Source organism: Lissotriton vulgaris, chromosome 5 (assembly GCF_964263255.1).
Source record: "Lissotriton vulgaris chromosome 5, aLisVul1.2, whole genome shotgun sequence".
Taxonomy (NCBI): Eukaryota; Metazoa; Chordata; class Amphibia; order Caudata; family Salamandridae; genus Lissotriton; species Lissotriton vulgaris.
Genome location: NC_141693.1, coordinates 1,728,324,335 through 1,728,345,407, shown reverse-complemented (window position 1 = coordinate 1,728,345,407; position 21,073 = coordinate 1,728,324,335). Strand labels below are relative to the sequence as shown.

General features: G+C 49.6%; 1 protein-coding gene across 1 annotated transcript in view; it reads right to left on the bottom strand.

The window, feature by feature from the left end:
* LOC147717052 (all-trans-retinol 13,14-reductase-like) overlaps positions 1 to 19,299 on the bottom strand; it is a 210,609-nt gene extending 191,310 nt beyond the window's left edge. Inside the window, exon 1 of the mRNA XM_086923955.1 lies at positions 18,991 to 19,299. Within this exon, the coding sequence (XP_086780081.1) occupies positions 18,991 to 19,156 (166 nt within the window). The 5' untranslated portion in view covers positions 19,157 to 19,299. The remainder of the gene's footprint in view (positions 1 to 18,990) is intronic.
* Between the last annotated feature and the right edge of the window lie 1,774 nt (positions 19,300 to 21,073).

Genomic DNA, 21,073 nt, shown 5'->3' with positions numbered 1-21,073 from the left:
CACCGGCTCCATCTTCGAAATCGCCTCCGCCGTCGTCAACCGGGCGGCGATCGGCGTCGAGGAAGGCTACTCCGCCGCCGTCAACCGGGCGACGGTCGGCGTCGAGATCCATTACCCCTCCGCCGTCGTCAACCAGGCGACGACCGTCGTCGAGGGACGTCACCTCGCCATCGTCAACCAGGCGACGATCGGCGTCGAGAAGGGTGACTCCTCCGCCGTCGACAGGTGCTCGTCGATCGGCGTCGAGGACGCAGTCTCCGTCGGTGCAGCAGCAGCGCTCGGCGTCGAGGATGCTCAATACCCCTCCGCCGTCGTCGCACAGGCATCCGACGTCGAGGCATGGCTCTACGTCGGCGACTGACCATCGCCGTTCGACGTCGAGGCAAAAAGCTCCGTCGACGACAGGGCGAGACCGTTCGACGTCAAGAGAGAAGCCTCCGTCGGCGACAGGACATCGTCGTTCGACGTCGAGGCTGAGGTCCCCGTCGACGACCGGACACCACTGTTCGACGTCGAGGCAGAAGGCTCCGTCGGCGGTTGCTCATCGCCGCTCGACGTCGAGAGACTACGAACATTCTCATGGACATTCGAGGTCGAGTTTGTTTGATCCCCCAACTCCTCGGAAGCGGTCGGCTGCGAGAAGTGAGCGCTCGACGTCGAGGCACTCGGATACGATCATGGTGACAGAATCTGCTTCTCACCATTCATCTTATCGGTCCTCGGGCTCCTCTACTGCGCATTCAAGATCCAGAAGCCCTGTGCTCAGGACTCCTGAACGTCGTCCGGATCCTTCTGCGGGGCGCATCAGGCTGTCGCCGAGATGGTACAGGTCCTTGGACCATTGGAGGGACGATGGGCCTACCAGGCGTATGCAGGAATATGCCAGCCCACGCCACAGGTCAGCTCTCGAAGACCTGGTGGAGGAGATGGACAAGCGTAGCCCTCCCAGGCGCTCAGCGCCTGTGAATCTACCCACCAAAGCGCCAAGGAGGTCCCGTTCGCCTACAAGAGAAGTTAGACGGGATGGTCGGGGCAGATCTAGATCGCCTGCAAAGGATCCTAGACTGGGTGGTCGGAAGACCTCTGTCCCTCTCCGGGGCAGACCTCCTGTGCGGTCGCCGACCAGATCCCCCAGGGCGTCCCGATCCCCTAGAAGAGACCATCGTCCAAGAGATCGGGTCAGGTCTCGCTCTCCTAGACGGGAGGAGCGTTCCAGGAAGTCGAGGGAGCGGGGACGCAGTTCTCACCATCGACGTAGACGTACCCCGTCTACCTCTTCCACTTCATCTACCAGATCGTCAAAGAGGGACTACTCTCCGACTTTGACGGACAGTCCGACGTCCAGGTCCTCCCCTGTGGATGATATTGGCACGTACCTGGACGTTCTACAGAGAGGTGCGCTTAAACTGAACATCGAAATGTCTGTCCCTCAAGTGACGACGACGGTCATTTTCGAAACCTTGCACAAAAGGGCCATCTCCAGACCGCTGCTGCCCTTGGTTCCGGGGATTATGGACCCCGTCAAGGAAGTTTTCCTAACCCCAGCGTCAATCAGAGCAGTGCCAGCACGCATTACAAAGAAGTACAAACCGGCGGCTTCTGACCCGGTGTTTGTGAAGTCTGACCCTCCGGCGGACTCTGTCATCGTGGCAGCGGCGAGAAAGACACATGCGGTTGCTGGTTCATCTTCAGTCCCGCCAGATAAGGACAGCAAGACCCAAGACTCCTGGGGTCGGAAGGTTTGCAACTCTGCTGCTTCCACTCTTAAAGTCGCCAGTGCAGCTGCGCTCCTGGGTCGGTATGACAGAGCCTTATGGGACTCGATGGAGAGATTCAAAGCCAAGCTGCCAAAAGAAGACCAGCAGGACTTTGAGGAAACTGTTACGGAGGGGTGTCTGGTGGCTAACCAGATGATCAGCACGGCCGCGGGTGGGGCGGTGCTTTCGGCTCATTCCTATTCCCATGGAGTTTGTGCCAGAAGATCGGCCTGGTTGCGCCTTACAGGGCTGAAGCCGGATGCCCAGCATCGGATTCTGAATCTCCCCTTTTCGGGTTCCGCCCTCTTCGGGGAACACAAGGACGAAGAGATGACCCGAATGAAGACTGAGCTGGACACGGTGAAAGCGGTGGGCTTGGAGAAAAAGAAGGAGTTCAAGCGCCGCTTCAAGTCCAACAAGGGGAGAGGGGCCCAACAGAGGGTTCAAACCCCTCAGTGGTCGCAGAACAAAGCTCAGGGAAAACCCCAGTTTCGTGGTAAGCCCAGCAGGGGCAGAGGGGGCCACCAGCAGTCCTCCAACACCCCGAGAGGAGGAAAGGCCTGAACAGTGGCTTCCTCTGACACCGTTGCCCACTCCAGTGGGAGGAAGTGCATCACAACACCTGGAAGAGTGGGTCAGCATCACAAGAGATCAGTGGGTGCTGAATATACTGCGAAATGGTTACAAGATACATTTCCGTGCTCTTCCAAAGAGCATCCCTCCGAAGAGCTCTTGCCCTCACCAACTGAGCTTGCTCCGACGAGAGGTGACAATCCTGCTGCAGAAAAGGGCGATAGAAGAAGTTCCTCGCGCTCTAAGAGGCAAAGGAGTTTACTCCCGATATTTCCTTGTCCCCAAAAAAGATCAGGAGGACAAGTTCAGACCCATACTCGACCTACGACTCCTAAACAAGGTTATCGTCAAGGAAAAGTTCCGCATGTTGGCGCTTCACCAAATATGTCCTCATCTACAAGCCGGAGATTGGATGTGTTCGGTGGATCTACAAGATGCGTACTTTTACATCCCGATTGCGCAGCAACATCGAAAGTACCTGAGGTTTGTCGTGGGGCACAAACACTACCAGTACAAGGTGTTACCCTTCGGTCTCAAGTCCGCACCACGAGTCTTCACCAAATGCATGGCGGTGGTGGCGGCTTTTCTTCACAAGAAGGGTCTCTTCGTTTACCCATATCTGGACGACTGGCTCCTGAAGGGTCCATCCCCGGTACGGGTAACACAAGATCTGCATCTGTGTCTGCAACAGCTTCACAGGCTCTGCCTCCATGTGAACCTGGAGAAGTCAGTCCTGCGGCCTACGCAATCCATCCACTACCTAGGCTCCGTTCTGGACACAAGCGTGGGAAGAGCGTTTCCTTCGGTGGAGAGACTTTCTTCCATGAACCTGAAGTGCGGGTTTCTGCTGGAGTCTCGTCCTCCGACAGCGCGACAGGTGGCGTCTCTGCTGGGTTCCATGGCGTCCTGCATTTTTCTCATCCCACATGCCAGGCTGAGAATGCGGCCTCTGCAACAGGCCCTGGAGGATCAATGGGACCAGGCAACAGGTCGTTGGGAGGACCATATCCATCTTTCCCAGGCGACAAAGGAGTCCGTCAGATGGTGGACTCGGAGACACAATCTGATGGTGGGAGTGCCGTTTCATCAACCCATTCCGTCCCTATCTATAGTGACAGATGCCTCCCTGCACGGCTGGGGAGCACACATGGGGCCGCTTCAGATTCAAGGCCGGTGGTCTGCGCAGGAGCAGACATACCACATCAACATGCTGGAACTCAGAGCGGTATTCCTGGCTCTCAAAGCTTTCCTGCCAGCGATCACATCCAACTCAGTCCTGGTTCAGACGGACAATACGACAACCATGTTCTATCTGAACAAACAAGGAGGCACAAAATCTCGCCCACTGTCTCGAGAGGCTCAGACAATATGGCATTGGCTCCTCGCTCGAGGTCTCACAGTGGTGGTGGTGCATCTTCCGGGCGAGTTGAACGTCAAAGCAGACGCACTCAGCAGGCACTTCGAAGATCAGCCAGACTGGGTGCTAAACGAAGAAGTAGTAGAAGAGCTTTTTCGTTGCTGGGGGCGTCCGTCCATAGACTTGTTTGCAGACGACGAAAACACCAAGTGCCACGCCTTCGCGTCCAGGTTCCACAGACCTGGGACGCTGGGGAACGCTCTTCTGTTGGATTGGGCAGGGATGTTCGCGTACGCGTTTCCTCCCCTGGCTCTGATCCCGAGAGTGGTGTCCAAGCTCCTCAGGACGAACATGGAGATGATCCTGATTGCTCCAGACTGGCCTCGGCAGTGGTGGTATCCGGACCTTCTACATCTGTCTGTGTGTCCACACAAACGACTCCCTTGCAGACCGGACCTGTTGAGCAAAATGAACGGGAGGATAATGCACCCCAACCTCCCATCATTGAACCTAACAGCATGGCTCCTGAGGTCCTGCAATACGGACATTTGAACCTGCCTCCAGACTGCATGAGCATTTTGAGGGAGGCTAAGAGGCCGTCCACGAGGGCATCCTATGCCTTCAAGTGGAAAAGGTTTTACTTGTGGTGTAAGGATCATCATTTGGATCCTGTTAAAGGGCAGGAGGACGTCATCTTGCCATACCTCCTTTCCCTCGCAACGGCTGGTTTGAAGTACGCTTCCATTAGAGTACATTTGTCAGCTATTGTGGCCTATAGGAAGTCCCCTGACCAGGTGTCTTTCTTTCAAGTTCCGGTGGTCAAGGATTTCCTTCAGGGTTTGAAGAAGGTGTATCCCCCTGTGCGCAATCCTTCTCCTCCGTGGGAATTAAACCTGGTTCTGTCTCGGTTAATGTCTCCACCTTTCGAGCCCATCCACAAGGCTTCCTTACAACATCTCTCTTGGAAGGCAGCCTTTTTTGGTGGCGATTACCTCTGCACGCAGGGTCAGTGAGATACAGGCGCTCTGTGCAAAGGAACCTTATACGGTGTTCCACCATAACAGGGTAGTTCTAAGGGCTCACCCTTCTTTCTTGCCTAAGGTCATCTCTGATTTTCATATAAATCAGTCTATTTCCCTCCCTTCCTTTTTTCCAAATCCAACGACCCCGGCTGAGCGGTCACTCCACTCCTTAGATCTTAAAAGAGTGCTGAAGTTTTATTTGGAAAAGACTAAAGGGATTAGAAAAACGGACCAACTGTTTGTGAACTATGGTGCAATGAGAACTGGCTTTCCAGCGGCAAAGAGGTCCATTTCCAGGTGGATTGTCTCTTGCATTAAGTTGGCCTATCAACTGGCAGGAAAACCTTTGTTGATGCCTCCAAAGGCGCATTCCACTAGAGGGAAGGCGGCTACAGTGGCTTTCTTGCATGACGTTCCCATGTCAGAAATATGCAGGGCCGCGACCTGGAAATCAGTGCATACCTTTACGAGGCATTACTGCCTCGACTCGGATTCCAGGGCTGACACTCAAGTAGGGCAAGCCTCCTTGAGGAATCTGTTTGGGTAGTCTGTTTTTTGTCTACTCAAGCTTATTGATGAGATTTCTGTCTTATCTTTCCTTTGCCCGCAGAGATGAGGAGAGGCTCGCTATTCTATTCTAATGCTTATGACTATTGATGAGGATCCCCTGGAAGAGAAGGATTAGTTACTTACCTGTAATCCTAGTTCTCTTCCAGGGGTATCCTCATCAAAGTCATAAGCAACCCTCCCGCCTCCCCGGGCAAAGGATTCTCGTTCATAAGGAGATATTGTTGACCTATGTGTTATTGGGTTTGGTTTTCAGTCTCCGAAAAGAACAACTGACCTAACTGCCACTCCTGAGGCATGATGGGATTCAGGGGGTCATGAGTTCCTTAAAGGCACAGTGTCAGTTTTTTGTTATTTAGCTACAGGTTAGCTTTTCAGTCTGGTTAGACTGTGTGTTTGCAATGCAGCCTGGGAGCTTCCTATGCTTCCAGTGAGTTCTGAGAATTTCTACTGCTTTCTGAGCATTAAAACAATTCCTAAACAAACGTTGGTGTTGTTTTCTCCTGTTTCTAATGCTTTTTATTCATGTATGGTGGAAATTCTTCACAGCATATTTCAGCTCTAATGTGATTTGGCTGCTATTGCTTGTTTTTTATATATATATAATTTATATATATATGTGTATTTATATGTGGGGCACATATAATATAGTGTTTCCGGGGTCCCGCACATAGGTGGGAATATTCTAATGCTTATGACTTTGATGAGGATACCCCTGGAAGAGAACTAGGATTACAGGTAAGTAACTAATCCTTCTCTACCTTTAAATCTTTCTTCATAGGTCTTTATTCCTAAAATGCGCCTCTCAGTCCTTTGCACCTTATTTGCTACTTTTTTTTATTCCTTCTTGTCATTAATTCTTTCTGTCTCTTCTTGTCCATACGTGCATCTCACATTTCTCATTTGTTATTTCATGGTATTTTTCAGCTTTCCTTCTTTCTCTCCTTCCATTTTTTATTTTTTTGTTCTTTCTTTTTTTAGCTATTCACCCTACGCCTGTTCTTTATTTACTTCTTCCTTTTTCTTCTTTTTTTGCCTATTTCCTCTGATGTTTGTACCCTCTTCTCTTTATGTTTCCTTTTTCTTTCCTTCTTTATTTCATTATTTGAATGTTACTTTCTTTCCTTTGCGCAGACTCAATCCGTTTGACTTGAACTTATTTTGTTCTTTGCCATTCTAATAATTGTATTGTCTTGGCTAGACAGATCCTGCACTGCCTTGAAGAGATGTGTTGTGTTCTATATGTGGGCTTACATGCCACCCATCTCCTATGGTAAACTTTAGCCTCACTCTAATTTTCTTTGAATGCCATTCGTCATGGTATGTATAGAGCGTCATGCCCTCTTCTTGTGTTTGGCCCTCCCATAACACATGGACTAAGTACATGTCTCCCTACACGGCTCCCGGTTTGCGGAGCAATTTTTTTCTTTGTTTTTAAGCACTCCATAGGAGTACTTGTGTTTTCAGGCCGTCGCCCTTGTACACATTCACATATACCACTAAAATGCATGTGTGTGTGTACAGCAATGAATGTATTTCTTTAAAAGTTGCTAAAACATGAACACTTTTTTTTTTGACGATTCAATGTATTGGAGCGCTTGTTCAATCCTCCATCTTACCACTGTGCTAACACAAGCCAATGGTCGTGAAACACTTTAAGTGCTCAACAGTTACATTACACAAGGACACATGCATAGTCACAGGCAGGGTGAATCGTACATGATTTTCCCAGAATCACAAACTGTTCAGCCGACCCCGAGATTCGTTCCCCTGTCAGCAGCTTTGGCCGTTACACCTCATCCTCGCTTTACTTTAAAACTTAACTGTTTCTCACTATCACTTCCACATTTGTTTAGCACGACTGTCAGCACCGAAAAAGCATTGGCAAAGCCAATGGGTTTCGGCAATGCCAAGTTATTTTTTTTGTTAATTTGAATGTCTTTTAGCCATGTTGTCTAGTAGCACATCTCCTTTTCAGCAGGCTTGAAGTCACTGAAAAAATTGCTTTGGTGTGACCAGCACAGGCCATGTCATAGCGCTTTTTGTGTTAGGAGAGGCTGGAAAATAAACTAAACATGAAGGGCGAAGAGACTCAGCATTGGCTCAACATTCTGTGATTCTGGACTTTCAGTAACTTGCAGCCATGCTGAACAGCAGATGTGCTTCTAGACAATATGGCTAAAAGACATTCTCATTGACAAGAAAAATAGCTCGGGCATTGCGGACACTGATTAGCTTTGCCAAGGCTTGTTTTTTCTCGCTATCACCAATTTAGGTCGTTTTAGATTTTTAGGTCTTGCCTTCGCAGTGCACATGTCCTACACGGCAAAAATAAGTTTTCGCGTCGCTTTGGCTTTTCAGCCAAGCACGTGCACGCGTTCCATTGCCATCAATGGCAACGCGTGCACGTCAGGAGATTCACTCGCGGGAACACACGCCACCATCTGGCAGCAATATCGCTCCCACAAGTGAATCGTGCCCGCCCCCCACCACTCGCCCCCCACCGCACGAGGTGCACGTGTTTGTTTAAAATAACGCTGGCAACATAGACTTACTCAGAGGTCTTGTTGATGAGGTCTGGACAGAAAATCCTATGCAACACACTGATCGATGGTTTCAAGATGAAACATTAACATTCGGGAAGTTAGAGCAAAATAAAAATTTGGGGCCATTTACATACTACTGTATTTGTGTTGATTGTTTTATTTTCGACGTATTGAGATGTAGGCATTACCTAGTAGCAGGGGCGGATTGGCAAGGCGGGCATTCGGGAATGGGCCTAAGGGCCGGTGCCTCAGTGCCCTCTGTGGGCCGTTTTTTTTCTCCCCTGTCCCAGTCCACAGAGAGTGGACTAGGAAAGGGGAGAAAAAAAACCGGCCCACAGAGTGCACGGAGACAGAGACACAGAAAATGAAAGCAGCCTCGCTGTGAGGCCAGACAGCGATTGTCAGCTGTGGACTCTCCTTCACCCCTACCCTGCCAAGCAATCAAGCCGAGGCTGGGGAGGGGTGATTGTTTGCAATAATCGGCCTCCCTTGGGGCTAGGTGTTTCTCAGGCCTTTGAGCCATTTGCACCTCAGCCCCCCTGGGTCCCATGCAGCCCAGAAACGGTGTTAGTCTTAACACCTCGCCCACAGCCCTTCACATTCAGGGCATAGTGGGCTAGGAAGAATGGGTCTTGCTGTGGGGGCCTGGTGATGTTTGGAATTTTTTTGTTTTATTTATTTATTTATTTATGCGATTTTATATAGCGCGGACTTTACCCGAAGGTGTCAGAGCACTTCACACTAGGAACAGCAATAATACATGAGGAGAAAATTGTAAGTGGACAAATTACAAAAGCAAACGTTAAGTTACATGAATCAAAAGTGACAATAGTGAGCAACCAAAATACAAGAGGAGCAAACGATACATTACAGGAGGAAAAAGAGATATGTGTGCAGGTTACATAAGCGTACAAAATACAAGTAGAGGTATAATACTGCAATTAATGGCAGACACTCCAGCACAAGAACAAACGTTACGTAGGCAATGGTGGCACATGTGCAAGTATCTAAACCAAACAAAAGTGAGAGGTAGCAAACAGTGTGTTACAAGAGAAAAGTGACGTGTGCAAGTTAGAAAAGGGTACCATACACAGGTACAAGGGTAATACTACAGTAAATGGTAAATACTCAAACTGCCAGAACACACTGGGAAGGCACTTCCCATGCACCAGCTTCACCTCAGCCTCCCCCCTGGCTACCTGGCTACCTTGGATGACCCAGAAAGCTGTGTTTTGTGCTCCCCTGCCAGGACATTTTCCCAAGGCCTGGAGGGTTGATTAATTTACTAATTGCAGGGGCCTTACCTCTGTTCATGTGCTCCTGAGCTGAAGGTCTGGGGAGGGCTAAGTAGGTTAGTAATAGCAGGGGCTTTGCTGCTTTTCAGGTGCTCCTGTGCTGGAGGGCTGGAATAATTTTGTGACAAAAAGGGGCCTTGCTATTTTTTTTTAGTTGCTCAGCATGTAGGCCATTGTCACCTTGGCCCTGTGTTGTGTGCAAGAACAGTATCCTCCCACTTTCATTCATTGTCTGTGCAAATGGTGTTTCATGAAAGGGCACGCCCCTTGAATGTGGGCCACGCCCCTTAAATATGGGCCACGCCTCTTGAATGTGGGCCACTTTTTTTGTCAGTGCCCGGGCCGAATTGTGATCCCAATCCGACCCTGCCTAGTAGGTCATTCTTATTTGTAGCAGCCCAGCGTAGAATAAGTAACAATGGTCTACACAGGGCACAGGCAGACAGTTGCCAACCTTCGTCAAAATTGATTCGATTTCACATGCACGAGGTGCTGATCGACCCAGCCTAAGTGCTGTACCTGTTTAAAATGTTGAGGGCTGCCAGTGATTTGTAGCGTATACAATCGGGTTTGGCATGCGTGCTTCTTTAGTCACTGCAATACACCATGACAGTATTGCTTCTAGAAACAGTCACCCAGCAGCACCTCACCGCACCCTCTTAGCCTCTTTTCAGCGGCTATAAAATGTACCTTTAGTAAGGTGGCCACTCCTGCTGCCGGGAAGCCGCTGACCCTCCCATTCTCCCGACTGCCCCGAGCTGCTCTGATTGGCGGCACTGCTCTGGCACTTCCGGCGTGCTCGCTGGATGCAGTTGGGAAGGTCCAGAAAATTCCTGGCAGTAGCGATGGCAGACGAGGCTTCCAGGTCAGTGTAAGTTAAGTACTTCCCCGAAGGACCTTCTTTCAGTTTCCCCAAGAGACACCATCTCAGGCCCCGTAGCGGCGATTACGTAATATTCGGGTGTCATTGAAACCTGCATCCCACGTTAGCTAGCAGTCAACATGACCACTAACCTACCCCAGCACCATGTATGTGCATTAAGCAGCACTAGTAGTTAACTAACAAAAGATGCCGGTGAGTAGTCGCCGTTATCTAAAAAAGTTAGCACAAACGGAACAGCATCGCAAGCAGAAGCATTGCCAGGCTCCCGTTGCTATCCCTTCCTAGAAACAGCCCACTGTTGACAGCACCAGCAACCTACCACATTTCCTCATCAACAAGCCATTAGCATTTGCTTGTTATGCATTTTTTGGGCATATATGTCGTGCCAACCACCACTGTTGTGGTGTTACAGTGCCTTTTCTCTGTGACGTTTCGTGCTGATGCAGGAAGGCTATTCTAGGATATAGATAGGAAGTGGTAGTACATATATAAATGGAAAGGTGGCATAGATGGAATGCAGAGCATAGAACTATCGGATCATGGTTCTAGGGAGGTTGATAGGTGTAGACAGTTGAGGGGTAGCAGGCAATGTAATGCAGTGGCATAGCTAAGGGGCGCTGGGGTGGTCCGCCCTGGTCAGCTCCGTTTATGGGGTGGCCGAGGTGAAGCAAGTCTTGTCTGTCGACTACCACATTCCCCCTAAAACAATTTGGTTGCTAGAGGGCCCCCTCCAGCTTGTTGGCATTTGGCTGCCATCTCTCCCCCCCCAATAAACAAGCCCATCACCCCCACGCTCTTACCTGCACCAGGCGGCCAACTTAGGGTTCGGACCGGGTGGCAGTGGATGTATGACGTTACCGTGCATACATTTACATCGTGGTACATTACATCGCGGTTTTTACAATGCAAGTCGTTAGGACAACTTGCGTTGGAGGGCGCTGGTCTTTGGAGTAGTATATACTGTTCCAACTCCAGTCTACGTATAGTAGGGAAGGTGTTGGATAGTAAATTATACTATTCCTTGACCTAGCACGCCATCCAGCGCAAGTCGCTGTAACGACTTGCGTTGTAAAAAACGAGATTCAATGGTATCGAGATGTAATTCCTGTGTTGTAAACGATGTTTCCCGTGGCAGTAGGTCTAGAAACGCTACTGTTGTAATGCTACATGTGGGCAGCGGTCTGTGTGAGGATCCTATTCTAATAAACAAGTTCCCCATAATCCTCACCTCTGTGAAGATGCCTTTCTTTTCCAACCATGGCGACAAGGATGGGATGGGTGTTTTCAGCAGATGGAGCGTCGATGTTGAAGATGGGAACGTTTGATTGATGAACTTGTATGCCATGTGCATTTGTGCTAATGCCATATGGATGTTCGGTTCTTTCTACGGCAGCTAGTGAGATTTTGGTAGCCTGGATGATCTCCTGATTATTCATACTACTCGACGGTGGTGGCTCTGGAAAAGGACAGATTTACGGACCAGCGATGCGTGACATATGCACATCAAGGTTACTGGTCTAGTGGTTGGCAGGTGCAGCCATATTGGATGCCTTTTGGCACCCCAGCAGTCAATCATCTGCTGCCTGCAGAGTGATGTGACACATTGGCGGCCAGCTGAGCCTAGGATCGTAGTATCTGGAAGTTACCAGTCTAGTTGTAGCTTCTGCGTAACGATGCGCATGTCGGTTGTAATTATTCATACTGTGAGGCTCAGAGGATGTGGAAGTTACCAGTCTAGTTGTGCTGATGCGTAAGGATGCACATGTTGGCGGCCATTTTCAATACTGCCACGATCGGAGGATCTGGATGTTGCTGGTTCAAGTTCAAGTTCCAGTTCACGGATTTATATAGCGCACTACTCACCCAGAGGGTCTCAAGGCGCTTGGGGAGGGGGTTCATTATTTATGGAATAGCCAGGTTTTGAGTTCTTTTCTGAAGGAGATGTGGTTCCGTGTAAGGCGGAGGTGAGTGGGGATTGAGTTCCAGGTTTTGGCCGCCAAGTAGGAGAAGGATCTGCCTCCCATGGTGGATCTTTGGATACGCGGAACTGCGGCTAGGCCTTGATTGGAGGATCTTAGTTGGCGGGAGGGTGTGTAGAAGGAAAGTCGAGTGTTGAGGCATTCGGGCCCTAGTTCGTAGAGGGCCTTGTGCGCGTGGGTGAGGAGACGGAATGTTATTCTCTTGTTGACGGGAAGCCAGTGGAGGTCTTTCAGGTGGCTGGTAATGTGATCTTGGCCAGGGACTTCCAAAATGAGTCTCGCCGATGCGTTTTGGATGCGTTGGAGTTTTTTCTGTAATTTGGCTGTGATTCCGGCGTAGAGGGTGTTTCCGTAGTCTAGTCGACTCGTAACCAGTGCGTGGGTGACGGTCTTTCTTGTCTCGGTGGGGATCCAATGGAAGATTTTTTTGAGCATACGAAGTATGTTGAAGCAGGAGGATGAGACGGCGTTGACTTGTCTTGTCATCGAGAGGGAGGAGTCTAGGATGAAGCCTAGGTTACGTGCGGTCTGTGGGTATGGGTGCAGAACCCAGATCCGAAGGCCACCACGAGTCGTCCCAGACAGAGGGAGATGATCCTAGGATGAGCACTTCCGTTTTGTCGGAGTTAAGTTTTAGGCGGCTGTTTTTCATCCATGTGGCTGCTTCTTTCATGCCTTTCTTTGTGAAGGTTGGTTTTGGCGGTGTTGGGGTCTTTGGTGAGGGAAAGGATCAGCTGGGTGTCGTCAGCGTAGGAGATGATGTTAAGGTTGTGTTGACGCGCGATGGAAGCGAGTGGACTCATGTAAACGTTGAAGAGGGTGGGACTGAGTGATGATCCTTGTGGTACTCCTGTGTAGGTATCAAGGACCCACTGGTTAGGATATGGCTCCTGGGTCAGGGCAAACAATTTTTATGTAAAGGTATATACCCAGGCAGACTTACAACACAAGAAACTGGCTATTAGGGAAACATATCATATATAACAAAATTTAAGAAAATAGTGCAATGGACTGTAATGATATCAAAAATAATTTTTAATTCTGATAGTAAAATTTGAATAAATACATATAGATCTGTATACAAGATAAACACAGTAAAAACTATTGATTCTTAGTGTGACCTTTTTGTAACACAACATAAGAAATCATAACAATTGACAATAAAATATTCTCTCTGAGAAAGTAGAATTGGGCTGTGTATGTCAACGCGTTTCGACAAAGTCTTTTGTCTTCATCAGGACAAATGAATGTTCAGCCTCTTTTTCTAAAAATGAATTTTCATATAGTTTATGCACACAGACTGATGAAGGGAGTGAGGCACCTTTCCTTTTACATTCGGATTTGGCATGTGATATCTGTTTAAACAGTATTCACTGCTCCCATCTCGCTTCTACCTTCATCTAATTCTCATCGATTTTTAAAAGGAAACTTCAAGCGTTTTCCGTCATTTCCCCGCTACAATGCGTTCTCGCTACTATAATTGGTCACCTTTACTAGGCGATTACTTTCCAAGGACGAGGAATAAAACAGATGTATATGTAGGTTGGTTGCACCTGTGTGAGATACGAACGGGTTTATTCCGGGATCTGTCTCCGGTTTGGGTGTATTTTGTAGCCTGTCCTCCGTTTCCTTTACTGGAGAAAGGCGGATGGCTACGGAACTTTTCGCGCTTTTTTTCTTTTCTCCACTCGATGGTTCCGGTATTTGAGTTCAACGGGATTGACGTCCGTTAAAGGTGCAACACCCACGTGTTTTTCGGTCAGTAGCTCGAGACACGTCTGCTTCCGTCAGCGGTTTCTACACAAACCGCTGACGGAAGCAGACGTGTTTTGAGCTACTGACCGAAAAACACGTGGGTGTTGCACCTTTAACGGACGTCAATCCCGTTAAACACAAATACCGGAACCATCGAGTGGAGAAAAGAAAAAAAGCGTGAAAAGTTCCGTAGCCATCCGCCTTTCTCCAGTAAACGAAACGGAGGACAGGCTACAAAATACACCCAAACCGGAGACAGATCCCGGAATAAACCCGTTCGTATCTCACACAGGTGCAACCAACCTACATATACATCTGTTTTATTCCTCGTCCTTGGAAAGTAATCGGCTAGTAAAGGTGACCAATTATAGTAGCGAGAACGCATTGTAGCGGGGAAATGACGGAAAACGCTTGAAGTTTCCTTTTAAAAATCGATGAGAATTAGATGAAGGTAGAAGCGAGATGGGAGCAGTGAATACTGTTTAAACAGATATCACATGCCAAATCCGAATGTAAAAGGAAAGGTGCCTCACTCCCTTCATCAGTCTGTGTGCATAAACTATATGAAAATTCATTTTTAGAAAAAGAGGCTGAACATTCATTTGTCCTGATGAAGACAAAAGACTTTGTCGAAACGCGTTGACATACACAGCCCAATTCTACTTTCTCAGAGAGAATATTTTATTGTCAATTGTTATGATTTCTTATGTTGTGTTACAAAAAGGTCACACTAAGTTTTTACTGGGTTTATCTTGTATACAGATCTATATGTACAGATCCTTGTGGTACTCCACAGATGACTTCGGTGGCCTCTGATTTGAATGGGGGAAGTCGAACTCTCTGGGTTCTCCCAGCAAGGAACGAGATGATCCAGTCCAAGGCTTTTCCTTTTATGCCGATGTTGTTGAGGCGTTGTATGAGGGTGCTGTGACAGACAGTGTCGAAGGCGGCGGAGAGGTCGAGTAGTATGAGGGCCACTGTTTCTCCGTTGTCCAGTAGTGTTCGGATGTCGTCTGTTGCTGCGATGAGGGAGGTTTCGGTGCTGTGTTTGGCTCGAAAGCCGGACTGTGAGGGATCGAGGGAGTTGTTGGATTCGAGGAAGGCGGCGAGTTGGCTATTGACGGCTTTCTCGATGACTTTGGCCGGGAATGGGAGGAGGGAGATGGGGCGGTAGTTTTTAAGTTCAGAGGGGTCTGCTGTGGGTTTCTTCAGGAGGGCGCTGACTTTGGCATGTTTCCAGCTTTCTGGGAAGGTAGCAGAGTTGAAGGAGCAGTTGATGACAGCACGGAGATGGGGTGCGATGATGGAGTCTGCTTTGTTGAAGATGTGGTAAGGACATGGGTCGGTTGGCGAGCCAGAGTTGATGGAATTCATTAGTCGGATGGTGTCTTCAGTGGTGATTGGGTTCCAGGCACTGAGGTTGTTGGAGGGCGGTTTAGGTTCTGAGGGGGGTGGAGAGGATTGTTTGTTGGAACTGTTTTCGAAGCTGTTATGTATGTCGGCAATTTTGTTGTAGAAGAAGGAGGATAACGAATCGCAGAGGTCTTGGGAGGGAGTGATGTCATTCGAGGCTGCGGTGGGGTTGGTGAATTCTTTGGCGATGTTGAATAGTTCTTTGCTGTTGTGGGTGTTGTTGTCGAGTCGATTCTTGAATGCTGATTTCTTGGTGGATCTAATCAGCTGGTGGTGTTTGCGGGTGGCTGCCTTGAAGGTGGTCATGTTGTCGGTGGTTGGGTTTTTTCTCCATGTTTTCTCGAGGGTGCGGCATAGCTTCTTGGATTTCTTAAGGTCATCGGTGAACCAGGGGGCCTTTTTGCTGTCTTGTGTGGTGTGATGCTTTTTCAAGGGTGCTAATTCGTCAGCGCTGTGAGTGATCCATTGTTTGAATTTGATGGCAACTTGGTTTGGGTCCGATGGGGGGCGGGTGGGTTAAGGTTGAGCGATGTGAGGAGTTGTTCGGTGGTTATTTTATTCCATTTTCTTCGGGGAATAGGTTGTGGGGGGTTGTGGGTTGAGGTGGTTTTGTAGCTGAAATGAACGCAACTGTGGTCCGTCCAGTGGAGAGCGTGGTGTGATCGAAGGAGATGTGCTTACTGGAGGTGAAGATTGGGTCGAGCGTATGTCCGGCTATATGGGTGGGGGTGTTAACAAGTTGTTTGAGACCAAGATTGGCTAGGTTGTCCAGAAGGGTGGTGGTGTTGCAGTCGTTTTTCTTTTCCAGGTGGAAGTTGAGGTCTCCTAGTAGAATGTAGTTTTTGGAGGTGATGGCATGTGGGCTGATGAAGTCGGTGATGTCTTCGTTGAATTGTGTGCAGGTTCCTGGTGGTCTGTAGATGAGGGTGCCTCTGAGTCTGGTCCTAGGGTCGGTGTGGATCTGGAAATGGAGGTGTTCGGCGGTTGTGAGGTTATCGTCGGAGCTGGTCGTGATTTTGATGGTGTTCTTATGGACGATGGCGATGCCGCCTCCTGTTTGGATGGGGCGGTCTTTTCGGATAATCTTGTAATTGTCCGGGATGGCTATGGCGATGTCGGGTGTTGATGATGCGTTCATCCATGTTTCAGTAAAGAAGGCGACGTCCGGTGATGTAGTGTCGAGTAGATCTCAGATTTCGGTGGCGTGTCTGTGGACCGAGCGGGTGTTCAGCAGGATGCACTTCAGGTGGTTAGAGTCGGAGCTGTGTTTGGGGTTAGTGGATGTGGTATGGGTCTTGATGCTGGTAAATTTGCAGGAGTGGCAGGCGAAGGGACCGTGGGTACGTCCCGGGGCAGCTTCGTAGCATTGAGGTGTGCGTCCGGGGTTGAGGGCTAGGAGGATGGCGGCGTCAAACGTTATGCAGGAGGAGTGCGGTTTGCGGGGACCAGGGGGTCTGGCGCTGGGGGAGGTCCAGGCGCGGACGGGCGCAGACGGGCTTACCTTTGGCGCACCTTCGGCGCGCATGGGGCGCAATCGCTGCGCGTGAACGCTGCGCGTAAAAGCATCTGTCATATGTGGATAATGGCAGGGGAGGGGCGAGAGAGGGTCAGCTGGGAGGCGGGAGCGAGGCGGAGACCTGGGCAGGGAGGCACACAACAAAAAACAAAATGGACGGCCGCCTAAAGCGAGAAAGTAAACAGTGGCACCGGTACAGTCAGGCACACCTTTAGGTTCAAAGCAGGTAAATCAAACTGTAATTATCAGCGCACTTAGCCAATCTAGCGCTACGATGTCCCAGTGATTTCAATTAAATCAATTAAGGCGCTCTAGCGCTCCTGTGGCAGCATTCAGATTTCAATGACTATCTAAGTTTACTCGCAATAGAGGCAGCGATGCGCTGCGATAACCAAGCAATTAATTCAATGACAAGCAGCAACGCGCTACGATACCAAGTATAATTTGTTGTCCCTCTACCATACTGCGAGGATTGGAGGATCTGGAAGTTGACTACCTAGTTGTTGCTGCTGCGTAACAATGCATAGGTCGGCAGCCAGTTATCATACCGCGACTGCGCTGTGGGTTTAAGGCAAGAATTGTGGAGTGGAGGTCTAGCTTGGACTGCTTTGTAACAGCGTGTATGTCGGCAGCCCTGTCTCATCCTGCGTTGTGGCCCACAAGTGATTGAGGTTGCTTTACCAGAAACAATAGTGTGGGGCATATCAGCAGGTATATTGATAATCGCTCGGTGCAACAGTTGTCGGATCCTGTGACACCTGTTAAGTAGGTGTACATGGAGTTGTGAGTATGACTTTTTATCAGTGATTGTCACACCACCAGTCAATTCAATTGCATAATGTTAGATTTGGGAGTCTCTAGTTGGCAGAGGTAGGTACCTTTGACCAAATAGGGTCCCTTGCTTCTAGTCAGGAGTAAGGGGCTACACTCCTAAAATAACCCCTGCTCACCCTCTTGGTAGCTTGGCACGAGCAGGCAGGCTTATCTCAGAGGCAGTGTGTAAACCATTTGTGAACACATACAGTAATACAGTGACAACACTACAGATGGACACCACACAGGTTGTATTATAAAAATATGTATTTTTATATAGACTTACCACAAGACCAAACAGCAAAAATCCACAATACTGTACTCAAGATATGCTTAAAAATAGGATGTTCACTTAAAATCAGTCCCTAGCAACAGATAACTCCATTGTGAGTTATTAAGACGTCATGACAGGAGAACTCCCAAAATATGGTGCCAACCGCGAGGTGTGCGGCGTCGGGCCCAGATTCAAACAGACCACCAAAGAACAGTACCTTGGAAAGCGATGAAGACACTACAGACTAAAACAAGCATTTGCAATGCAATAAGTCTCACATTTAGGCAAGTTTACGCTATTGGCATTGTAAATGACAATGCCTTTTATTTATGTTTAAAAAACGAAAGAAAAAAAAGGCATTGTTATTTGCAATGTCAATAGCTCAAACTCGCGTAAATGCAAGACCTATTGCTTTGCAAATGCTTGTTTTCTTTGGTCCTCACCCCAGAGCTGTGTTATTGCATCTATTAGTTTCGCCTTCTAAATTGAGATAACCTGTGAGCCAGGGATGAAAGTTAAGAGGGCCATAAAATAATGTAATGAGGCCCAATATCACCCGTGCCCCTCCCACTTAAGCCGGTATTGCGGGTGTTCACTACACCCTGTTAAGTGGTAGTTATCATCCCCGATAAATCCACTCTCTGCAGAGTCGGATTATATGAGGTGAGATAATTACCACCCCCATTACCGGATACTCATGATCAGGAGGGCCAAAGAAGAGGACAAATTGGTCTGGCCATGGCAAGCGCACTATATGTCTAGAATTGAGACTGCATAAATGCATTTGTTCAGAAATATATTATAACATTAATTAGAACACTTGCAATAATTATCTGAAATATGTATTGATTGTGAGCTTACACCAATGGTGCACGCTCAGCACACAGCCATAAGTAACAACGGTACAAAATGTAAAAGCCTGCAGTAGGAAGGGCTACACTGAACTCGGGTTCTTTGTGTCCGAAAGGTGTCTTTGCAATTCTGAAAATGAAAGGCCACTGTAATGATAGGTGTAGAGTGTCCTCAGCCCTCTGCCTGCGGTGGACACCCCTGAGACTGACAGACCGGTTCTTCTGGCGCGTGCACTGTTTCTGGTACAGCTCATAATTAGTGGGTTTTTTTTTACCGTCCTCTTCAGATGGCGCATGCACGGTTCCTTTTAAAGAATGGCGGGTTTATAATTTTGGATCTAAACAATTACCTAAAGTCCTTATACTTCGTAGGCACCTGTGGTACTTACCCTGCTTCAGCACCTTGTCTCTGAGCTTCTGGTCCGTCACCAGCGGTTTGGGCGGGGCCAAGTGGGCTTCATTGAAAGGCGACCCTGCACCGCTGAAGAACTTGTGGTAGATGAAGGTCAATGCCAACAGAGCCAGGCCCAGAAGCAGCAGCAGGGGGAGCGCCATGGCACAGCCTGGGACAGGAACAGCACTGTCAAGGACCAGGGTACCACAGCCAGTGGCAACTGCACCACAGCAAGGACTAAGGAACCAGAGTTCAAGAGCCAGAGACCAAAGCAGCACAGCCAATGCGAAGACTACCTACTAGCAAGAGCACCACAGCCCAAGACCGCAGCACCGCCGTCCAGGACCGGAGAACCACAGCCCAGGACTAGAATACCACAGCACAAGAACACTCTCTGCCAGGGATCAAAGCACCGGCTGCCAGGGACCAGAGTGCCCACTGTCACTCAGGGTCTAGAGCACCTACAACTACTGTTCAGTGTGCCAAAGCCAGGATCCAGAGCACCACAGCACCTCAGTCCAGAACCAGAGTCCTACAGCCAGGGAGAAGAGCACGTACAACCATTCACCAGAGCAACACAGGTCAGCACAAGAGCAGCCAGAGCACCACAGCCCAGGACCACAGCACCGCAGGCCAGGACTAGATTACCACAGCCAGGGATAAGAACACGCTGTCAGGGATCAAAGCACCCACTGCCAGGGACCAGAGCACCACACTCAGGGATCAGAGTACCACACTCAGGGATCAGAGTACCACAGCCGAGGACCACAGCACCACAACCCAGGACTAGAATAACACAGCCAGGGATAAGAACACGCTGTCAGGGATCAAAGCACCCACTGCCAGGGACCAGAGCACCACACTCAGGGATCAGAGTACCACACTCAGGGATCAGAGTGCCACACTCCGGGATCAGAGTACCACACTCACCACACTCAGAGATCAGAGTACCACACTCAGGGATCAGAGTACCACAGGCCAGGACCACAGCACTGCAGTCCAGCACCACAACCCAGGACGAGAATACGACAGCACAAGAACACTCTCTGCCAGGGATCAGAGCACCACTGCCAGGGACCAGAGTACCACACTCAGGGATCAGAGTACCACAGCCCAGGACCAGAGCACCACAGCCCAGGACTAGAATACCACAGCCAGGGATCAAAGCACCCACAGCGAGGGATCAAAGCACCCACAGCGAGGGATCAAAGCACCCACAGCGAGGGATCAAAGCACCCACAGCGAGTGATCAAAGCACCCACAGCCAGGGATCAAAGCACCCACAGCCAGGGATCAAAGCACCCACAGCCAGGGATCAAAGCACCCACAGCGAGTGATCAAAGCACCCACAGCCAGGGATCAAAGCACCCACAGCCAGGGATCAAAGCACCCACAACCACGGATCAAAGCACCCACAACCAGGGATCAAAGCACCCACAACCAGGGATCAAAGCACCCACAACCAGGGATCAAATCACCCACAGCCAGGGATCAAAGCACCTACAGCCAGGGATCACAGCACCCACAGCCAGGGATCACAGCTCCACAGCCAGAGGCAAGCGCTTCTACAGCCAGTAACAAGTACACCACAACCAGGGACAAGGAAGCACTAACAGAGACAAGAGAGAACCACAGGCAGGAACCAGACCACCACTGCCAGAGGGAAGGAGCGCTCAGTCGCAGGCAGGCAGAGCACACACGCGAGTGCTGGGCGGGGCCCAGGCTGCGAAGGATAAAGTGCCGGCAAGGGGCGGGAACAGTCCAAAGGTCTACTCCGACCCGGAGGCGACTGGGAAACACAGGCTGCCCTCCCTCTCTGGTCTCCGCTGGGGGAGGGCGTAGGCGCAGCAGACACCTGCACAACTTTACAATATGCAGCCACTTACACACTACATACTCAGACTCCTGACACGCCAACAGCGAGAATCACACCTAGAGTAGGGAGGGGCGTGGGGGCAGGATTGGATTGGATCTAAAACCAGGCCCGGACACCCTAAAAAACACGAAGTGGCAGCACTGCCAAGTTTCCCAGCTCCATTCTGTGATGTGCTGCTCCAGTGCAGGTTCAATGTTTGAAA